This window comes from Sorghum bicolor, chromosome 6, assembly GCF_000003195.3.
Source record: "Sorghum bicolor cultivar BTx623 chromosome 6, Sorghum_bicolor_NCBIv3, whole genome shotgun sequence".
NCBI classification, from domain to species: Eukaryota; Viridiplantae; Streptophyta; class Magnoliopsida; order Poales; family Poaceae; genus Sorghum; species Sorghum bicolor.
In genome coordinates this window covers 3,732,788-3,756,847 of record NC_012875.2, presented here as the reverse complement: position 1 = coordinate 3,756,847, position 24,060 = coordinate 3,732,788, and the positions used below count along the sequence as shown (strand labels likewise).

At 40.0% G+C, this 24,060-nt stretch overlaps 1 protein-coding gene across 1 annotated transcript; it reads left to right on the top strand.

Moving 5' to 3' along the window:
* On the top strand, positions 3,146-3,978 carry LOC8083419 (two-component response regulator ORR42). The gene is made up of 2 exons (XM_002447453.2): positions 3,146-3,358; positions 3,691-3,978. Exons 1-2 carry the CDS (start codon positions 3,146-3,148, stop codon positions 3,874-3,876), a joined length of 399 nt encoding a protein of 132 aa, XP_002447498.1. The 3' UTR covers positions 3,877-3,978.

Here is a 24,060-nt window from a genome sequence, read left to right as displayed (position 1 = left end):
TACACCAAACCATTTCAATTACTTCCTATTTCTCATAAAGCAATTAATCATTTACTTAATTAATACTAGGCTATAACAGAGCAACATGTACTTATGGTATTCAATAAATGCTACAAAAACTACAGTAGCTCATACATTACTACCATAAAACTTTCACTGCATTTGACATACAACATAGCCTACACAAAAATCACAACTACACTAAACATAAATCATGGAAAATACTTTGCACATGGAAAAGTGCCAAACAACACATTTAATATTTTTTGTAAATACTTTCTAGCATAAGAACCATCTACAAAAATTTACAAGTCAATTTCATGCAAACTTTATTTATTACAAAATCCACAATATAGCCATTTTAAGCATTTAATCTATAACTAAATATTTTTAGACAGTACATATCATGTTTTATATTTTTCGCAGATGCTACACAACCATAAAAGACTAACAAAACAAGAAGCATATTTTTCTGAGCTATATTTGATTTACTATGCATTTCATAAAAAAAACAACATTTAAATGAGTTAAATAAATCTAGACATAAAAGTATATCAAACATTACATGCAAGTACATCAAACTGTAGATCTGAAATTATGGAACATATTAAAATAGGTTTCATCATTTTTGGAGCCCTAGAACTTTAGTTTTGAATTTCTAAAACCTTTTGAAATAATTCTAAAAAACCATTTTCTTAAATCTTTTTAAAACTCCGATGCTTTAAATGCTAATCCCACCCGATCTGGTGCACATGTGAACACACACGGAGGTGGACAGGTGGGTCCTCAGCCCCAGCCATTAGTGGCACAGAGGAGAGGGGGAGAGCCCCGGCTTCGGAGCTCGTCGCCGGTGAGGTCCCCGGCCACGGGGTGGTCACCTGCGTGTTTCCTATGGCGAGACGCATCTATTGGTGCCCTTGCGGAGGTTGGGGGAGCTCAGGGGCGAGCTCCCTGCCTCGAATGGTGGAGCGGTGGCACTCGGCTCCGGTGACCGACTATTCTCGGGTGGGAGAGAGGGCGCCGAGGCTCTCTCGAGCTTCCTTGCGAAGCTATGGTCCCGATCCGTGCAAAAGTGAGGATAGAAAAGGGAAATCCACAGCGTGGGGTGCTCCGGCGAGCTGTGAAAGCACTCTGGCATGGTGACACAGCCTCAACGGCCCTTACCGTGGCGATAGAGCATGCGCAGGGGCTTCACGGGGCGCTGGCGGCGGAGCTCGGAGCGCTCTTGGCATCGCATGAGAGCGAGAGGAGGCGGCGGCAAGAAGCGGAGCTCGCGGTAGTGGGCATGGCGCGATCACATGTTGCTGCTGCTACGGTGCGAGAGTGAGGGAGCAACCGATCGTAGGCGAGCGAGTGGCGAGAGGCAGAGTGGGTGCGCTACTCAGTCAGGCCTTTGGTGGGCTGGGGGCACCGCGTGACGCTCGTCGACGCGCATCGCGTCCACGCGGCGAGCATGCCCTGCTGGCGTCAGGCGCGGCTGGCGCACACACATGGAGCGGGAGGCGCGGGTAGGCCGGGCCACCTCCGGGGTGGGCCGAGAAGTGGGGCGCTCGGCACACTCCGGTGCAGTGCCCCCTTTTTTTTAATTTTTTCTAGATTGATTTCAAATACAGTTTTAAGCATTTTGCAAATACTTTCAAAAGTGGGACAAAAAATAAAAGTTGCTCGAAAAAATCCTCTACAACTTTGTTTTAGGGTGCAACTTAAGATTCTAAACAGATTTTGAATTACCACCTAAAACCTAGTTCTAGGTTTTGAATAAAACCTTTTTGAATAAATTTGAAATCTTTTTACAAACAAATGGCTCGAAAGGTGATAGTTAAAGTTTCTGTCTTATTTTGAACACTCAAAAAGAACAAGCAAGCATCAATAACTATTTTTGGGCATAGCATATTGATTTAACAATTTTACATACTAATTTAAGCACACTTGCAAAGATGCTCAAGTCAAATGCAATGCTAAGAAATGATGGTGCTCAATGCTCATGCAACAATGCTTATGGCAAGTTAATGAAGCCCTAATGCATGCTTAACACTAGGGATGTTATAAAATCCATATATTCCATTCACATTCAAATAACAGGCTCACATGTCATACATTAAGATGTTCAATGCATTTATCATCGATCATAACATAACTTTTCCACAACTCTCCTTGTTTTTCACATTGTCTTACAGAAAAGGAAAAAATAGTGAGGCATAATATATTGACCTAAGTGGCAACAACTATGTAACCACAACAATTAAAATATGGACCAAAAATTGGTAAATGATTGAATGTCACAAACATGATATCATCATATACCTTTTTTATCTTTTGTTTCAGGAGCTCATTCACCCTCTCAATGTTTAGCAATGGGTTGCTCAGGCACATTTAATAGCTAGGAATGAATTCATCAATAGCTACACGCCATAGCTACACGCGTCAGAACCCAAGGGATGTAGATCTTGCATTTTGATTTGGAACGAGGTGCGAATTAATTAGTCGTATCAGATTTCCTATTTACATTTATATTTAAGCAGTTATTGGAAAAATCTTTCAAGATTTAGGTAGACAAACTTTTGCCTAGCTTTGCCTATAAAATGGACCTACTACTATGATATGTAGCACACAAAGAGGAAGCCAAGTACCAAGAAAGAAAGATAAGTGTGTATTATCATCATCTAAAGCCAAGGTTGGTCCTTTATTCATTATCTTTGTTTTTATATTTTCTCTAGAACATGTATAGTTCATCTAGACCATAGTCGTAACTAGTATACTGCAGTATTAAACCTTGTATGGGACGGCTCAAAACAGCTCTGGTTCTTTGCCCCAATGCATGGAGGAGCTGGTGAACCTAAAAGTAATGGTTTCATTGGTTTCTAGTTCATTTTAGAAGGGAGAAAAGCAACTTCTTCTAACTTTTGTGGATGGAGGAGCCGGAGCAAATGCTCTTAATAACCCTGATATATGGCATTCGTTCTAATCTGGAACTACTGTAATAATCTATCTATATATCATTCAATCTAATCTACTATATAGCATAAACATAACAAATGTTGTAGGAGGCTATAATCAAGTGGAGAATAGATTTTGCATAATCTTCTTCATAGTATCTGAAGAGTAGTATTAAAACTGATTTCCTTATTTTGTTTGCAGTATCTTCATGGCATCGAGGAACCAAGGGTCTGCCCCAAGGGCATTAGTTGTCGAGGATATCAAAGTTGATTGTGTGATTCTCATGCGTATGTTGCACAAACTTAACTGCAAGGCTACTGCTGTTGAGAATGGAAAAAAAGCTGTTGACCTTTTTGTGGAAGGAAAATCATTTGACATTGTTTTGTTAGATAAGGATATGCCCATAATGTCGGGTCCTGAGGTATGGTGTATATTTCAAATTTATATTTGTTTCCGGTTATTTTTTTGTAATCATTGTTCACAAGTTTCCCCACAAGTTATAGAAAATAGATATCTTCTAGCATTTCATCAACTTACTAATATTAATTATCAGTTATTTCATTTGTCGTATTGTGTTACAGTATAACAAATAAAAACTTGTAGCGTATATGAAGCTAATGAGAACAAGTTCAATTATTTTTCATGATAGACTTTTGATTGCCCTTGTAATATAATGTAAACTTAGCATCATAAAAAATTAAAGTAAGACTCATAACATACACTAAATTAATTTCTTGGTGGACTGTTTGGCAGGCTGTGGCCAAGATCCGTGCCATGGGAGCTACCGAGGTGAAGATTGTTGGAGTCTCAGCAGATTTTGGTGCCCAGGAGGCATTCATGCAAGCTGGTGCTGATGTGTTTGTGCCCAAACCAGTGAAGTTTGAGACTCTGAAGGCTATGCTTGAGGTGGTCATTAGCAAGAACAATATGAGCGGCTAGCAACAGCTTGTAGCGAAGACATAATATTTGCTTGTGGATTATTATTCAAATTTGATCCTTTATTATTGGTCATTATTATAGTTATGTTTTGTTGGGGTGAGAGAACTCTGCAAGTTGTAATAGTTTCGGACAAATTTGAGACTTTCTATGATAATTAATTTATGTTTTAAGACAATCTAATCTTTATCGTTCCATGATTTATCTTGAGATCTGCTTCATGAATTAGGTGCCGGTCCTCCTTGTTTCCATGCCTTTGTCTCTTGTCTTTCAGGTGATGCTCGAAGCCTCAAGCGAGGTCCCTCAAAAGATAGGCTGCGCAAGCCATTCAGAGACTGAGACCTTTACCAAGATGAGGCCTGCTAGAAAGAGGTCATTAGGTTAAGGTGTCACTTGGTGCAAACATAAGGTTAACATGTGCCCTTCTGTGTCGAGTTTGTGATGAGTGATTGTGGAAAGATGACCGGACTAACCATGGCATCAGTATGCTTGTGCAACATGTCTCTTGGTTGTGTTGGTGTGCTAGTAAGGTGCATAAGACGATCGAGACACATGGAGAAGGTCTAGTAGAGACATGCTATGCCGATGGACTAGGAGCAGTGAAGGATAAACGTGAGGCTTGGACAGATGGTCCAAGATGGCCGAAAGACTGATCATGGTGGCTGACACTTGGGGACATCAATAAGCAAGAATACAAGGATAAGAGTTCACCATGAATTGTACCATGAATTATTATTTCCTCGTAGTAATAATAATTTATGTAACGTCAATCTGAATTGACCCAACAAATATATATTTTCTTGGTTCCATATTTTTCATTGTGTTGAATGTTGCAACTCTAAAAATATTCATTGACCAAAATCTATCATGAGCAACTATTTCATTCTCCTTCCTCATGATATATGTTTGTTCACCATGAATTGTACCAAAATGAATAGGGAAAATATTTATAGAATTATCTTCTGAATATTTCAAAATTGAAGCACTTTCCAATACTTGCATTAGTTATTGTAATTTAAGAAGTCAGGGACTCATCATCCTCTCCACCTTTAAACAAAGTTGTCTGGGCTTTGGTACATCCTCAAGTGACTTTTCTGGCTTATCGGATAATTCCCTACCACAAACAAGAAGAGACGTGTCATTTTTTACATTTCATTCCTACCATAATATCAGAAATTATGTCAAAGTTTAACATTTGTAAAATCCGGATGACAAAAATGCTTGTCACAAACCATGGGTTCAAAACCATGCTTTGTGACGTCTATGTATTTGATTGATGTCACAAATCTATGATTCTAATGTCATGTAGTATCATAAAACGTTGTAAATTTTTATGTTGCCCTAGTCACAAACATGTCATAAAACTATAATGCAGCCTATTAAAGACCATGTGGCAGGTGGACTTATAATTGGCTAAGCCTAGTTAGAGGGATTTGTTTTTGGGCCTAGCCCATTTATGATTTATGATTTTTTTGGCCCATCCGTTTTTTCATGATTCTAATTTCTACTGTGTCAAGCACAACTCTTTTATGTGCCATATTTTTTCTTGATCCATTACATGGCACATTTTCTTTTCCACATATTGTCACACCCAAATTTCAAGAATAAAATAGAGTGCATAAAAGGATTATGTGGGCCCCAGAAACAGCCACACACATAAGATGACAAATCTTAAATAGTACCATCACAATGTTTATTATATAACAGAATAATAATCATTACATAGTCTTAAACAAATAAAGGTACTCTCGACGGAAGCACCACACAAGGATACTATCAACTGGTTGACTCCAAGCCTAGTGCTCATAACGGTAGTCCTCATTCCAGTCATCTTCATTAGAATATCCTGAGGTGATGTGAAATAGCAAGAGTGAGCACATATCGTACTCAACAAGTATAACCAGGGGTTCATAAGGCTCAATAAGCTAACACTAGTTTGAATACATTTAGCTTTTAATGTAATAGCATATTTAGCATTGGATAGAAAATATCAAGGTAGCATAATTAATTCCATAACCACATGATCTCACTAAGCAAAGATGTTGCCAGCTTCCAGAATTAGTACTTGAGTCTAACCCACTGGAAGAGCAATAAACATGGGTGACACCATCTCAAGAGGTGCAACTATCATGGTCTCCACCATTGAGACCAGATAAAGCACCGAAGGAATTAACATGGTAAGAGGTCATGTTTGAAGGATCTAAAACACCGAACACTGTGCCAAGAGATAATTTGGTAGTTATCAACATTTCCCTTTTTAGCACTGCATAATTTTTCTTTAGCATATTTACTTTCCCTTAAATGCATAATTAGTTGCACATCTATTTTACCATTTCTGCATTAGAAAAGAAAATAAAAATATGTCATGCATTGCATCTAGAAAATACTAAGCCCCATGTGAATAATTTTGTGGTTGACAGCCCACAAAGATATCCACGGTGGTGGCATAAAAATAAGTTTTCATCTTAGTGCATTTTTGCCATACCATAATATATATATATATATCTTATGATCTTGCTAAAAGATAAATATATTAAGAAGGTGTTGATGGTTGATAACGTCAACTTTATTAGAACTTTAGACTCAAAGGAAAATATGAAAACATATTAGTCTACGGTTTAAACTGACAATTTCCACGAGTTTTGTATATTCTATGATTTTCAGGGATTATTTTAGAAAGTGCTAGCTGAAAAGAGGGATTTAAGTGTCAATTAACCACGAAACTTATCCGCGACAGGAGGGCACCAGAGGGATCAGAAAGACTCCAGAAGACTCTCGGAGCAAGGCGACCGGCAGAGACCACCAGGTGGGGTTGGCCGGCCCCACCCTAGCACCACCCGGCCCACTATGGCTAGGGTTTGGCCTCCCCTTCTGGAAGCTTCCTCCATCGCCTTTGAGGAGTCATCTCGGCCGCTTGTTAAGTCGGTTTGATCCAACGGCGCATGTGCACTCCACCAGGCTACAAATAGAGGGGCAGACCCCCCTCCTAGGAGACACCCTCCAGATTCAATTTATTCCTCCTACTTCATTTGTCAAGAGTAGTCAGAAGTTAGGGTTTCCAGAGATTAGAAGTAGAGCTCTAGTTCTTCAAGTTCTTAGTATAGGCATCTACCGAGGTTCAAGTAGAGATCGGGCGCTCCGCTCGGGATTCCAGATCTGTCTTCTAGAAATTGGTAATATTATCTTGTATTTCATTATGACTTTGCTCTACTTCAATATTTTGCTATTTATTCAGTTCTTAGTTTATTCTAGTTGCATATTCGATATAGATGTGGTTTATGATGATTATTGTTATATGATTGTAAAGCGCCTGATTCAGTACTCGAGTGAGTCAGGTGGTGCACATTATGTAGACGTGGTGTCTAGATATTTTGTGTACCTACGGAGGCACCCTGACGTGCCGGGTCGTGTGGTAGTCCGCATAGGTGATAGCTGTGTTGGTTCCTCTGTAGTCCACCCCCTGTACGTAGGACTAGCAGAGCGCGGTCACGAAGGAGGTGACGGTTGCATCTTAAAACCCTCATTAGTTGATGCTCCTTATGATGTTTTCTGAGTTTATCACACTATAGATGAAAATGTGTAGCATGGTGTAGGTTGTAGACTTTACAGTAGTAATTACATAGGTTTCTTTTATTTTATATGAATATCATGATTGTCTTGCTACATTATTGAGTCTTTATTTTTCTATCTCTCGAATACCATTTACTTCATTACCCAGTTATCATTTACCATTTATCATATTTTATCGATTAGTTATCGCTAAAGCATTAGTATTATTGGCTATGATAGATTTACATAATTTATAATTTTCTTAGTTCATACAAGATCACCTAAGCCTAATAAATAGAATGTTGCTTTATCCTTTTGGCATAAAATAAATCAACGATACTCGGAATACTTCTTAGGTGAAATGCTGCAACAGGAGAATTATCTGTGCGCTTGCGGATATATTCTATTTAGAGTTATTGCATGTAGATTATTTTTTGGTTTTGGCATCATGTTAGGGATGATAGCTTAATATGAAGTGATGCTAAAAATACCAACAGAAAGTTCTAGACAACCAAGGCTTGAGAAGTTTTACCACTAATGCTTAATCAGTTCCACAAGCTTTGTCGTCTATTTGAGCTTCACAGAATTTAAAGGATCAAGAAGAGCTAATATGCAGAAGGACATCCTATCTCCTGTCGAAGTGCTGACTTCAACAGTTAGAGTGTTGTCTCAATAGCCATCATCTCTAACACTCCAGGAGGACTAGTACGCCTTCATTACCCGTCAGCAACCTCCGCAGACCATGTCAACATCCAACTTGGAGGAGAGCACCCCCCATATGACCAGCTAAGTATCACTAGCTTATCTATTAATTTATTAAGTGTGCTATGTTAACCTAAAACAAATAAAAAGATGCATAACCATAGAAACCCTAAATAAAGATTTCCCTATTTATTTATATCTATATCTATCTTTTAGTTTGATATTAAATTTGCTAAATAAAATATAGGAGAGTATGTGAAGAGTTTGCCTGCTAAAATGAATTCCATAGAATAAACTCTTATATGGAAATGATGAATAGTTGCTCTACTATAATTCCTTGCAAGTACCTAGTTTTCAGCCTTGTACTCTCCTGAGTTTTGGACACAACTGTTTTGATCTGAGATTTGCTCTGAACCTAAAACTTGTGGGTAGCGTATGCTTGATCTAAGTCTAGATAGATGATAGATATGATATGGGAAGGTTTTGAGCTGATGTCCATCTTGTTCCTAGAGATACTAGAGTTCTGGAGAATTTATCTTTGAAAATTTTAAATTGCTGCATGATGAGTTTCTATATGACGAGAGTTCAAAATTCCTACCATAGCCAAATATACATGCTTACTAGATTAGGAAAGCCATCCACTTCCATATATTGCTTGTAGGCATTGTGTGTAGTTAAGCTATGTTGACCCTAAGGAACTAGTCATGCAGTTAAAGTCAATATTTTGTGCTTTCCATCCATTGATCTTAGCTACTTCTGTCTTCAGAAGTATGCAACCACTTACATCCACTACACATTCTCCCTATGCTACTTCTGTTCATAGAAGCACAACCCACATATACACACTACACTCTATGTTTTTTCTATCTTGGAGACACACACCTCTGCTTCTCCTACCCTAAGAGTACGCATTCATCCATCCACATATACATATTCCTTATCCACTCAGAAAATATTTTACTCTCCCGCACTAGGACAGGACATCCAAAAATATTCATTGCCATTATAGTTGATACTCCCTACTTCTGTTATTTTAGTTGATACTCCCTACTTATCCAATAAAGATCTAGTTATTTTAGTTGATACTCCCTACTATTGTTAGTGTATTAAAAGAATTGGTTATCTCTAAAAAAGAGAAAGAAAAAAGAAAAGAAAGAGGACAAAAGTCCCAAAATAAAGAAAAAGTAGCCCCAAGGAGCAAATGTAGAATTAGATCTCCACCATCATTATTGTCGCCCCTCGCAATCTATCACTCATTTCATTCCCCTTATTCACATGCACATATGATTTGATTGTATGACTAGATCCACGGTTTAACTATACAACATATGTCTACAAGTATGTTTGAGCTGTCTCCCCACCTATGAACTCCACATAAGCCTATTAGATGTAGGGTGAGAGAGAGAAGGCACAATGCCACTATGCTTTCCTCAAATATCACATATTCTGAGAGTAGAGAGAAGGCATATATCATTCATGCCTTGGTGAGGATCCAGAACTACCACAAATGAGAGCCTTGAATGGGTCATACAAGGAAGCTTTGAGTTTTATTTGAAAATCTTGCAAAAACTCTGAAATAGTAGTTGATCAAAGAGTGAAAATATAGCGCTTGACTTGACCATTCTGTCTTTCAACTGCTCAAGACCCAAGTCATGGTTACAAGCCCTATGGTGAAAGGTAATATGGGTGAGTCTTGAGACAGAATAGTTAACTCTATTCTAGAGGAGAGTCCTTGTTTGAACGCATGTGTACTTGTGAGGTGTGAAAGCATTGTAGCAACTCCTGATCCATCACTGAGTCTATCTTTGCTCAGGGACAAGCAAGAGGTAAGCTTGGGGGAGTTTGTTGATGGTAGATAACTCTTAATTTTAACCGTCAACTAAACATGAAAATGGACCTATATGCAAACACCTAGTAGGTATAGGGTTATCACTAACAGAATACCACGAGTTTTGGTGAATGTATATTTCTACAGGGTGTCAGCTGAAAACAACGAAATATGGTCCACATTTTGGGTTTACATAGAGATAAAGGGTGAACATATACTTTTTTTTAGTCTAGAAGGTTCGAGGAGGCTCTGGACCAAACGGGAAGCGAATCGGACTCGAGAGCCACACAGCCGCCCATAGGGCATGGGCACCCGCCCTACTACCTCAACCAATCATGAGCAATGTCACGGATCCGGCCTCTACCACCTTTGTGGAGTAATCTTGGCCATCTATCAAGGTTGGTTTGATCCGAGGGCTATGGTGCTTCCTAGAGGGCTATAAATACAAGCCTGACCCCTCTATTGGAGAGAACCATCATTATGAGTTGTAGAGTCATCCCTCGAATGGATGATCTCTCTTCTCTAGAGAATTCAGGCTAGATATTCCAATGTAGTAGATTAGTTCTAGTCAGGAGTTAGGGAGAGCGGAGCTGCGCTCGATTTCTGGAGGAGTCTTCTTCAGAGATTTGATATGACTATATATTTATTCTTTGTAAGACTTATGCTTTAATATATTATCTTCTCTATTTACTTTATGCCTTTTATATTTATGATTAGTGTATTTTTTATATCTTGGCATAGGATCTCCGCTCGTATGGAGTGCTCTAGTTATTCAAGGTAATTAGAATAGTAAACTCTAGCGTAGACGTGGTGTCTAGGCTAGGGGTTACCTAGGGTTGCGCTCAGTCCCACGGATAGTTGTGGTAGCCCCAGGGGTGACAACCTGTTGGGTATTTTAAACGCAAACAGAAAAATCCGCAAGCGCACAGATACCGATGTAGCTTTCACCCGGGAGTATTCCAGAGTATCGATTTTCCACAAAGAACGTGAGTGTACTAATTAAGATCCAAGATCGCCCAAGGATAACTATATAATTATTTTTGGTGGGAAGAGAGGAAGTTTCCTGAGAGTTCTCTAGTTGATCTAAGAATCAAGAATTACTTCAAGATTATCTATATCGGGACATCAGAGCACTAACCACAGAAAGAGATGAGAAGGGGGCTAGGAAGGTCTGACTACGGTCCTACAAACACCGATCCGAACGTGGTGGAATACGTCGACCGTTAGGGCTGTCACTACCCTAAGGCTACCACAACAATCCGTAGGATTGGGTGCAATTCCAGGTAATCGCAAGACTAAACACCACGTCTAATCTATTAATTACTACTCTAATGTTTCAAAGATTAGAGCACTTGATGCAAGCGGGAATCCAATAAATAACTTGAATGTAAATAAAAGTAATTAGAGAACTCAGGAGTTATGAGTTGAAGAACCTGGATAACGATGAAGAACGAACCAGTTGCTGCAAAAGTACAATGTTGAGGAAGATCCGACAGATCCGGCTCCTCCTACGCTCTACTCTTCTCTCTCCCTATTTTCTAGATTACAACTAGAACTAACTAGAACTAGAACTAGAGGAACTAGAACTAGAACTAGATGAACTAGAACTAAATCTAGATGAACTAGAGGTAGAACTAGAAGAACTAGAGGGATCCTCTCTACTTGGATGAAGAATTGAAACCCTAGCTTTGATTCTGTAGAAGAGGTATGATCTCCAGGGGCCAGGGGGGTCTGGTTTTATAGTCCCTTCAAGTGAATCTGGGCCGTCGGATCAAACCGACATTGATCGTGTGGTTTTCCTTGAAGTATTAGGTCGGTGGAGCATGATCCCCGAACTTCACCCTGATTGGTCCAGGGGGGAGGGCGGGCGCCCTCAGGACTAGGGCGGGTGCCCTGACCCTGAGGCCTCTCGTCTTCCGCTTCGGTCCCGTGGCTTCTGGAGTCTTCTAGATGGTAGAAAATTGCGCGGCACGTTAATATCTCTATGTAAACCCGACGTGTGGGCCTTTCTTCCTTATTTCCTGATAACCCCCCTGTAGAAATAGACAAACACCAAAACTTGTGGAATTCTATCAGATAAAACCATAAGTCTAGGTGTTGGTTGCATTTGGATCCTTTTCTATGATTAGTTGATGGTTAAATATGAGCACTAAGGACCGTCAACAAGCTCCCCCAAGCTTAACCTTTGCTCGTCCCTGAGCAAAGATGAACTCAAGAGTTTCTGCAGTGGTTTCATAACTTAAAGATACACATGCGTTTAAACAAGATCTCATCTCTGGTTAGAGTAAACTGTTAAGACTTAAAACTTACTCATTTACCTTTCACCATGGGACTTGTAACCGTCACTTCTGTCTTGAGTAGTTAAAAGATAGAACAGTCTAGTCAAGCACCATGTCTCTTGTTCTTCGATTAACTATAGCTCTGGAGTTTTTGCAGATTTTCAAATAAAACTCAGAGATTCCTTGTATGACCCTCTCTAGTCTCTCTTTTGTGGTATTTCTGGATCCTTACCAATGCAATAATGGTGTATGCCTTCTCTCAAAGTATGTGGTATTTTTGGTATAAGGCATAGTGGCATTGCCTTCTCTCTCACCCTACTCTAATAAGGTTTTGATATCTGGAGCTCATAGGTGGGAGACAGCTAGTACATACTTACAAGACATTTATTGCATAGTCAAACCATGGATCCAGAAGAACAAGTCAATAAGTCAAATCAAGATATGCATGTGTGGCGAATGAATGGTATATGGTGATGATAGTGATAACAATGGTGAAAGTCTAATTCTCTTTTTGAGGAGAATGAGATGCTCTATATTTTCTTTTTCTTTTCTCTTTTTTTTTCTTTTCTCTCAGGTGGGTATCTTGTACCCCTAATTCTACTGTCGGACACTTGTCCATTTTTACCTCTCATCTCACTTTTTCTTTTCTTTCGAGGTTCCGGGCACTTGCCCCTTTTTATTTCCTCGTATACTTTTTTTTCTTTTTGTTTAGAGCACTCATCTCATGAGATAATATAGCAAGTGGTAGTAACAAGATAACTTGAGCATTTATTTTACAGGGGAAAAACAGGAATATTTTTGGCTATTCTCTCCCGGATCAGGAGTAGAATATTTTTAGGTGATTCTAGTGATGGAAATGGGTGGATATATGTGGATGGTACTTCTGGAGTAGAAGCAGCATGTGTGAGTGAACGTGCAAGTGAATCTTGATTTAACCACATGACAAGCTCCTAAGGGTCTACACAGCTTGACCACACTCAATGCTCATAAGCAGTAAAAAGTAAATGTGTGGCTCAAAGTCTAGCAAGCATGTATATATGGCTGTGGTAGGAATTTAAACTCTTATCATACAGGAACTCATCATGCAACATTTTAAAGATTTTCAAAGATAAAATTCTCCAGAATTCTAGCATCTCTAGGAACAGATAAACAGCAGCTCAACCTTCCCATATCATATCCGTTAACGACTTAGACTTCAAATCAAGTACTCTTCCCACAAGTTTAGGTTTAGAGCAAATATTAATTAATAACAGTCATGCCTAAACTTGAGAGAGATTTCAATTTTGAGAACTAATCATGGCAGAGCAACTACTCATCATATCCATGTGAGAGCTTATCATGCGGGTTCATAGCAAACTTTATTTATTTATTTATTTAGCAAACTAAGCAAAGACATATATAAGCACAGAATCTTTATTTTGATTTTTATGATTATGCATCTTTTTATTATTTGAGTAAAATATAAACGTGAGTAGAACACTTAGCTGGATAAATGGGGGTGTTCTCCCCCAAGCTGGATTTTGACGTAATTCCTTTTGATGTAGCTAGCAAGTGGTGGAGGTGTATTTGAATGTCGGCAGCACCCTGACAGCGATTAGGATGTCCTCCCTCTGCTAGTCTTCTTTGATCCTTGAATTCTGTGGAGCTCAAATAGACAACAAAGCTTTGTGGAACTGGTTAAGTGTTAGCATAAATACCTAGCCTTTATCATGTTGAGCCTCCTCAATAAATGTTACTCTCCTTAGTAGGATCATAAATTTATTTTTATAATTTTATTTTTATAGGACAGGAATATATTTATTTTATTTTTATGCCACCACAGTGAATGTACTTATTTGTTTTATGTCAAAAGCATACTCACATGGGGTTTACTATTTTTAACATTTTTATTTTCTTTTCAAGATGATATAAACCTGATTAACTAAGCAAACTATTTTAAATAATTGAAAGGAAAAAGATAACTACCAAGCTACCAAGTTTACCTCTTGGCAAGGCGTTCGGCGTTTTCAAGTCCTCCGAACGAGACTCTCCATATTCTCAGTCGTCCTGGGATTTGCTGGATGGCGTAGTCGGTGGTTCCGGCAGCGTCTGGTCTTCATGTATAACTATCTTCTCTCTCCACACCTAACTCGGTGCTACGGTCTCCTCAGGACAGTTCTGTTCAAGCTGTATGTCTTCAGACCTTACGACTTCTCCTTCATAGTCTGCCCATCCGTCCTTGATGATTTGCCTCCTCTGGTTGCGGTTGCGTCGTCTTCTTCTTGCCCTGACCTGCTTAGAGTCTTCAACAATATAGTTAGGGTCAGTAAAATAGCGGCGTACCTTCTCAGAGGAGAAGATCATGTGGACTTCTCCGGTTCCAATGTAGATGATTGCTTTAACGGTGCTGAGGAACGGTCTTCCAAGGATGATGGGTGGATCGTACTTGTCTTCTCCCATGTCAATAACCTTCAATCTTTCAGAATGTCTGATCTGCCATCTGGAGCTGAATGTATGTTGGTTGTAGGGACATGGTTCCATGCAGGAGCTGATAAGTGACTGCGGCCATTATGTTGACGTTAGATCCAGTGTCGTAGAGTGTCTTCTAAAAAGAATATCCGTTGATTGTGCACTCGATGCTTGGGACACCAGGGTCGTCCTTCTTGATCAAGAAAGGTGACTTGAGTTGATGATCTTGACCTCCTTGAGCTGCAGTGACCATCTTAGCTGACTCGGTACACATTTGCTTGTTCTTGTTCCTCCTGTTGGTCCTCTTCCTTGGTTCATGTCGGGATTGCTCTAAGATTTGTGTAGTCTTGTTCTTGAAGGAAAATGTCTCCTTCTTCCCCTTGATGTAGAAACTGATCTTGGCAGCACTAGCGTAGATGACAGCTCCCGAGGTGTTCAGGAATGGCCTCCCTAGGATGATGGGTGCCCTATCATCAGTACCAGTCTCTATCACCACGAGGTCTGCTGGGGCGTACAAGGTACCAACTCGGACGCAGAGGTTCTTCAATATTCCTTTTGGGAAACTTAGTGTCTGATCTGCAGGCATGCTGATGGAGATCGGGATGACGGTGCGTCCTGGATTGCCTCTCTTGACCGGCAGAAGGTCAGTAATTACTTCCACAACGAGGTTACTCCAGTAGTTACGTCCTCAAGCATCTCAGGGCAGTGATTGCCTGAGTGTCCAGTATCTCCACTGTGTTTGTGCTCGTAGATGTAAGTTCTTCACTTGGTGGAGTCTGGGAGTTGTGAAACTCCTTCATATTTTGCTCGAAGTGTACCTGCTCATAGAGACAAGGCAGAGATCAAGTGCATGGGCCCTGTTGGTGGAACACACCAACAAAACCAAAAGTGTATTTGTTCTCTCTAACCTTAAGCATAGTGAGCAAGACAAAGTTAATGGATAATAAGATCATGAGTATAACATTTAAAACATTTGTCAGATCAGATCACTCAACCTAATGGAAAGATAATCTATTTATATATATCTTCCAAAGATTGTGTGTGCAACATTTAGTGTGGGATCACAAAGGTGAAAGGACTAAACATATTGAATCGATTGGGTTGGTTAATCTAGAATTGTAAATCATACATGTTTGTCTCTTTTATTCATGTGAATGCCAGAACCAAGGAGAAGCTTATAGAAGTGATAGTCAAGTACCTTAAGATGTTACCTTACTTGAAGAGTGATGGTACAGTATCACCTTGTGGAAGCTTTCCTTTCTTAGTGGTTGTGCATCGTGTTTGTAGCATCCTCCATGGATCATCTCTTGTGATCTATGCCTTCCTTGTGTAAATTGTTAAACTTCATGTGCCTCTCTCTTTGTCTCCAATGTGAGTTTATCTTAGGACTTCCCAGGTCGATATTGAAAGTTTTCCTGCAGGGGTTAGTCCAACAAAATATCCAATATCTACTATAGCATACTATCGGCTCAAAGATCAACCTAGACACCATGTCTAATTTGATTTAGGAGGGCATTTTGACCTAAGGATCATGCTTAATTTAAACTCCCTTGGAAGTAAGATCATCAGCCCTAAACTAAGCACCATGCTTAATTAAGAGATAAATGAAACTACTCCAAACCTAGACATATACTAAAGCAAATAAAGGTAGCATGAGAGCATTTATTGAGATCTACTCAAGTGGAGATGAAGTAGTGTGATTAGTATTTAACAAATTGAGCATGTCTCAAAGGTAGGGACAACCAACATAGCAACATGGCAAAGGATGTTTTTATGTAAAGTACTCCCCCAAGCTTGAATTTTGCAAAATTCAAGTTTGGATGAATTTAATTCAATGTTGTATGATGATTGGTGGGACATACCTTGTGCTTGTCATTCATCCGATCTTCTTGCTCCAACCCTGGAACGGTTAGTGACAAGAATACCCGAAGGAATATTTTTACAATTACCCTTATATGCTCAATACACAAGGTAATGTTGCAAATAATTAAAAGCTCATGTTACAATCTGATCAGTGCTTGTTTTAGGACACTAAGCTTGTCCATGGGAAACCATTAATTTATGTCAGTGAAGTGGTTTCCCCTCCAACGCTGACCTATATCAAGATCAACTCAACGAGATCTGTAGTATTTAATATAGACATATGCATCGACAACTGCCCTTTTAAAGTTTTTATAAATAGAAAGGAAGAGGGGGTTGGAGATCTCGAATGTGGTGATGTTGGAGAGACCAATGGATTGTGAAGATGTTGCATATGAGCATGGAGTAAATGAAGTGGCTTTGAAATAAATTCCATGCTCATTAATGCTTAGAGTGAAGTCCATGTGGTGTGGTGAAAATGGAAAAGAAAAAGGATACACGGGCGACTTGGTTCGAAACTAGCACAGCTACCGTTCCTCGGCAACGGCGCCAAAAAGCTTGTTGGGTATTTTAAACGCAAACAGAAAAATCCGCAAGCGCACGGATACCGATGTAGCTTTCACCCGGGAGTATTCCAGAGTATCGATTTTCCACAAAGAACGTGAGTGTACTAATTAAGATCCAAGATCGCCCAAGGATAACTATATAATTATTTTTGGTGGGAAGAGAGGAAGTTTCCTGAGAGTTCTCTAGTTGATCTAAGAATCAAGAATTACTTCAAGATTATCTATATCGGGACATTAGAGCACTAACCACAGAAAGAGATGAGAAGGGGGCTAGGAAGGTCTGACTACGGTCCTACAAACACCGATCCGAACGTGGTGGAATGCGTCGACCGTTAGGGCTGTCACTACCCTAAGGCTACCACAACAATCCGTAGGATTGGGTGCAATTCCAGGTAATCGCAAGACTAAACACCACGTCTAATCTATTAATTACTACTCTAATGTTTCAAAGATTAGAGCACTTGATGCAAGCGGGAATCCAATAAATAACTTGAATGTAAATAAAAGTAATTAGAGAACTCAGGAGTTATGAGTTGAAGAACCTGGAGAACGATGAAGAACGAACCAGTTGCTGCAAAAGTACAATGTTGAGGAAGATCCGACAGATCCGGCTCCTCCTACGCTCTCCTCTTCTCTCTCCCTATTTTCTAGATTACAACTAGAACTAACTAGAACTAGAACTAGAGGAACTAGAACTAGAACTAGATGAACTAGAACTAAATCTAGATGAACTAGAGGTAGAACTAGAAGAACTAGAGGGATCCTCTCTACTTGGATGAAGAATTGAAACCCTAGCTTTGATTCTGTAGAAGAGGTATGATCTCCAGGGGCCAGGGGGGTCTGGTTTTATAGTCCCTTCAAGTGAATCTGGGCCGTCGGATCAAACCGACATTGATCGTGTGGTTTTCCTTGAAGTATTAGGACGGTGGAGCATGATCCCCGAACTTCACCCTGATTGGTCCAGGGGGGAGGGCAGGCGCCCTGACCCTGAGGCCTCTCGTCTTCCGCTTCGGTCCCGTGGCTTCTGGAGTCTTCTAGATGGTAGAAAATTGCGCGGCACGTTAATATCTCTATGTAAACCCGACGTGTGGGCCTTTCTTCCTTATTTCCTGATAACCCCCTGCAGAAATAGACAAACACCAAAACTCGTGGAATTGTGTCAGATAAAACCCTAAGTCTAGGTGTTGGTTGCATTTGGATCCTTTTCTATGATTAGTTGATGGTTAAATATGAGCACTAAGGACCGTCAACACAACCCTATTAGGCCTTTGTATTCCACCATGTTCAGATTGATGTTTCATAGAGCTTTTGGCAGCCTTCCCCTGACTACTTTCTTCCCAGTCTTCTTCAAGAGTCAGAAAGGACCTGCTGCTCCAAAGTGCCATTATGTGAGTGCTATATATTTTCATCTTCTGTTGCCTTAGAACCTAAGTAATAGAGAAGTACAAAGGAACCTTGATCTTTCCCATTGTCCTCACAATATGACTATCTATACATTTATCATTGAATTCTCTTATATGTGCTTAATTGATTTATCTTATAGTATATCATTTACCCCTATTTTAGTTTAGTTGATACTCTGAGTCAGTAGATGTATGATAGTGAATTATCAGATTCTTAACCCTAGCTTCCCTATGGTAAAATATAAATAATGATACCTAGAATACTCCCAGTAAAATGCTACAATGATGTTTGTTGATATTTGGTAACGCCATCAGGAAATGATCCGCAAGCGCACGGATATCGGAGAGCACTTCAACTGGGAGGTTATCCAGAGTATCGTATTTATATTTTTACCACTGGGAGAAAGCGTGCATTTGACTAACCAAATCCATTGCTACTATCCTTTAGGCTACAAAGAATGTGACCCGATGTGAGCGATGTATAGAGAAGACTGCAACCGTAGTCTCATTCTAACCTTGGTAAGGATGATCTACTGTTCTATTGGGGAGGCTCACGGAATCTAGACACCACACAGGATGTTCGACCCGCACCTATAAACTCTACCCATCCTGCTAACGGGATGTGGGCTGCAAAGGTAACTCGGAAATATCACGTTCCTCGCTACTACCACGGTCTAGCTAGTCAGGGGATATCTATGAGTACCCTAGCCCAAACACCACGCTTACGCTAGCAATGATTACTCTAAACTCAACCGAAAGAGATTAAAGTAAACTCATAAACCAAAGAACAATAAAACAAGAACTTACTAGAATTTAGAAGTCTAATTACTGAAGAATCCTAGGAGAAAGCCTCGGGTTAGGAGAACTCGATCCCGCAGGTACAACCTCGGAGTAGACACCGATAGGCCGGGCTTCCTCCGATCTACACCTCCACTCTATCTCTCTCAATCTAGTAGATCTAGTCTACTCTCACATTGAATGCTAAGCCCTAAGTCTATTTAGAGGAAAGGTTATCCTTCGAGGGCACCTCTCAACTCTATGATGAACTTGTTCTCCTCTAGGGGCTAGGGGGTCTACTTATATAGTCCCCTCAGGTGAACGTGGGCCGTCGGATCAAACCCACATTGATTGAACGGTTATCCTTGATCCTTTAGGTCGGTGGAGCGTAATCCGCGAGACGAGACCTGATTGGTCTCTACATCAGGGCGGGCGCCCAAGGGTGGAGGGCGAGCGCCCTACCCCTGGGCCTGATCGCCTTCCCGTTCATTCCCGTGGCTTCTGGAGTCTTCTAGATGATAGAAAATTGCGCGGCACGTTAATATCTCTATGTAAACCCGACGTGTGGGCCTTTCCTCATTATTTCCTGATAACCCCCTGCAGAAATAGACAAACACCAAAACTCGTGGAATTCTGTCAGATAAAACCCTAAGCCTGGGTGTTGGTTGCATTTGGATCCTTTTCTTTATTTATTTGATGATTATATTTGGTACTTAAGGACCGTCAACAAACTCCCCCAAGCTTACCTCTTGCTCGTCCCTGAGCAAGGATAGACTCAAAAGTTTCTGCAGTGGTTTCATGCCTTAAAAGTACACATGCGTTCAAGCAAGATCTCATCTCTGAGTTAAAGTAAACTATTAAGACTTAAAACTTACTCATTTTACCTTTCACCATGGGGCTTGCAACCATCACTTGTGTCTTGAGCAGTTAAAAGATAGAACAGGCTATGTCTCTTGTTCTTGATCAGCTATAGCTCTGGAGTTTTTGCCGATTTTCAAATAAAACTCAGAGATTCCTTATATGATTCTCTCAAATCTCTCTTTTGTGGTATTTCTGGATCCTTTCCAAGGCAGTAATGGTATATGCCTTCTCTCAAAGTATGTGGTATTTTTGGTATGAGGCATAGTAATATTGCCTTCTCTCTCACCCTACTCTAATAAGGTTTTGATATCTGGAGCTCATAGGTGGGAGACAGATAATACATACTTACAAGACATTTATTGCATAGTCAAACCATGGATCCAGAAGAACAAGTCAATAAGACAAATCAAGATATGCATGTGTGGCGAGTGAATGGTGTATGGTGATGATGGTGATAACAATGGTGGAAGTCTAATTCTACTTTTGCTCTTTTAAGGGGATACATACCTTTCTTGCACTTTGAAGCTTTTTGAGGAGAATGAGATGCTCTATATTTTCTTTTTTCTTTCCTCTCAGGTGGGTATCTTGTACCCCTAATTCTACTATCGGACACTTGTCCATTTTTACCTCTCGTCTCACTTTTTCTTTTCTTCGAGGTTCCAGGCACTTGCCCCGTTTTATTTCCTCGTATCCTTTCTCTTTCTCTCTTTTTTTACTAGAGCACTCATCTCCTGAAATAATATAGCGAGTGGTAGAAACCAAGATAACTCAAGCATTTATTTCACAGGGAAAAATAGAAATGTTTTTTTGGCTATTCTCTCCTGGATTAGGAGTAGAATACTTTTGGGTGGCTCTAGAGATGGAAGTGAGTGGATGTATGTGGATGCGTACTTCCGGAGTAGAAGCAGCATGTGTGAGTGAACGTGCAAGTGAATCTTGATTTTAACCGCATGACAAGCTCCTAAGGGTCTACATAGCTTGACCACACTCAATGCTCATAAGCAGTAAAAGTAAATATGTGGCTCAAAGTCTAATAAGCATGTATGTATGGCTGTGGTAGGAATTTAAACTCTCATCATACAGGAACTCATCATGTGTTATTTTAAAGATTTTCAAACATAAAATTCTCTAGAATTCTAGCATCTGTAGGAACAGATAAACAGCAGCTCAACCTTCCCATATCATATCCGTTAACGACTTAGACTTCAGATCAAGTACTCTTCCCACAAGTTCAGGTTTAGAGCAGGTTTAAATTATAACAGTTATACCTAAACTTGAGAGAGAGCTCAAACTTGAAAACTAGGTACATGGCAGAGCAACTATTTATCATATCCATGTAAGAGTTAATCATTTAAGTTCAGTTTGGCCTAGACACTTTATTTATTTATTTAGCAAACTAAGCAAAGATATATATAAGCACAAAATTTTTATTTGGGTTTTTATGATTATGCATCTCTTTTTTTCTATTATTTGAGTAAAGTATAAACGCGAGTAGAAACACTTAGCTGGATAAATAGGGGTGCTCTCCCCCAAGCTGGATTTTGACGTAATTTCTTCTAATGTAGCTAGCAGGTGACGGAGGTGTATTTGAATGTCAGTAGCACCCTGACAGCGATTACTATGTCCTTTGCTGGCTAGTCTTCTTTGATCCTTGAATTCTCTTGGCAAGGCATTCGGTGTTTTTAAGTCCTCCAAACGGGACTCTCTATTTTCTTAGTCGTCCTGGGATTCGCTGGATGGTGTAGTCGGTGGCTCCGGCGGCGCCTCCTCTTCGTGTATAACTATCTTCTCTCTCCACACTTGACTCGGTGCTACGGTCTCCTCAGAACAGTTCTGTTTAAGCTGTATGTCTTCAAACCTTACCACATCTCCTTCGTAGTCTGCCCATCCGTCCTTGATGATTTGCCTCCTCTGGTTGTGGTTGCGTCGTCTTCTTCTTGTCCTAACCTGCTTAGAGTCTTCAACTATATAGTTAGGGTCAGTAAAATAGCGGCGTACCTTCTTAGAGGGGAAGTGCATGTGGACTTCTCTGGTTCCAATATAGATGATGGCTTTGATAGTGTTGAGGAACGGTCTTCCAAGGATGGTGGGTGGATCTTACTCGTCTTCTCCCATGTCAATGACGTAAAAATCATCTGGAGCTAAATGTATGTTGGTTGTAGGGGCATGGTTCCATGCAGGAGCTGATAAGTGACTGCAGCCACTATGTTGACGTCAGATCCGGTGTCGTAGAGTGTCTTCTGAAAAGAGTATTCATTGATTGTGCACTCGATGCTTGGAACACCAGGGTCGTCCTTCTTGATCAAGAAATGCGACTTGAGTTGACGATCTTGACCTCCTTGAGTTGCAGTGACCATCTTAGCTGACTCAGTCCACATTTGCTTGTTCCTGTTCCTCCTGTTGGTCCTCTCCCTTTGTTCATGTCGGGATTGCTCTGAAATTTGTGTAGTCTTGTTCTTGAAGGAAAGTCTCCTTCTTCCCCTTGATGTAGAAACTGATCTTGGCAGCACTAGCATAGATGACAACTCTTGAGGTGTTCAGGAATGGCCTCCCTAGGATGATGGGTGTCTTCTCATCAGTACCAGTCTCTATTACCATGAAGTCTGCTGGAGCGTACAAGGTACCAACTCGGACGCAGAGGTTCTTCAATATTTCCTTTGGGAAACTGAGTGTCCGATCTGCAAGCTGAGTAGTTAGGCCTCTGTTGATTCCAACTTTGATTTTGTTGAGGATGGTTGTAGTAGTTGTTGTTGATGATGATGTAATTTACGTCCTCAAGCATCTTAGGGCAGTGATTGCCTGAGTGTCCAGTATCTCCAGTGTGTTTGTGCTCGTAGATCTAGGTCCTTCACTTGGAAGAATCTGAGAGTTGTAAAACTCCTTCAGGTTTTCCTCGAAGTGTACCTGCTCATAGAGACAAGGCAGAGTTCAAGTGCATGGGCCCTGTTGGTGAAAAACACCAACAGAACCAAAAGTGTATTTGTTCTTCTCTAACCTTAAGCATAGTGAGCAAGACAAAGTTGATGGATAATAAGATCATGAGTGTAGCATTTAAAACATTTGTCAGATCAGATTGCTTGACCTAATGGAAAGATGATCTATCTATATTTATGTTTTGCTTATATCTTCCAGAGATTGAATATGTAACATTTTAGCTTATATGATTAGGAGTGTAGGATCACGAAGGTAGTACTATAAACAAAGATTAAAGGACTAAACATGCTGAATTAATTGGGTTGGTTATTTTAGAGTTATAAATCATACATGTTTGTCTCTTTCTTTATGTGAACGCCAGAACCAAGGAGAAGCTTATAAAAGTGATAGTCACATATCTTAAGATGTTACCTTAATTGAAGAGTGATGGTACCATCTCACCTTGTGGAAGCTTCCCATTCGTAGTGGTTGTGTATCTTGTTTATGTACTTTGTCTCCTTCCATGTATCATCTCTCTATGATGAATGAGCTATGTCCTTCTTGTGCAAATTGTTAACCTTCATGTGTCTCCTTTGTCTCTAATGTGAGTTTGTATCTCAGGACTTCCCAGGTTGATATTGAAAGTTTTTCTGCAGGGGTTAGTCTGACAAAATATACCAATGTCTACACAAGCAGTTTTTAGTTCAATAACCGAACTAGACTCCATGTCTAATCAGATTAAGGAAGGCTGTTTAACCTAAGCACCATGCTTAATTTAAAAGCCAATAGAAGTATGTGCAGTACTTCCAAACTAACACTTACTAGGATAAACAAAGGTAGCATGATGGCTTTTATACAGATCTACTCAAGTGGAGATGAAGTAGTGTGATTTAACAAATTGAGCATGTCTCAAAGGTAAGGACAACCAACATAGCAACATGGCAAAGGATGTTTTTATGTAAAGTATTTCCCCAAGCTTGAATTTTGCAAAATTCAAGATT

Coding starts and splice junctions, on each gene's coding strand:
- LOC8083419 (XM_002447453.2), top strand. CDS start 3,146: ATGGCATCGAGGAACCAAGGGTCTGCCCCAAGGGCATTAGTTGTCGAG. Junction 3,359..3,690: donor CCATAATGTCGGGTCCTGAG/GTATGGTGTATA, acceptor ACTGTTTGGCAG/GCTGTGGCCAAGATCCGTGC.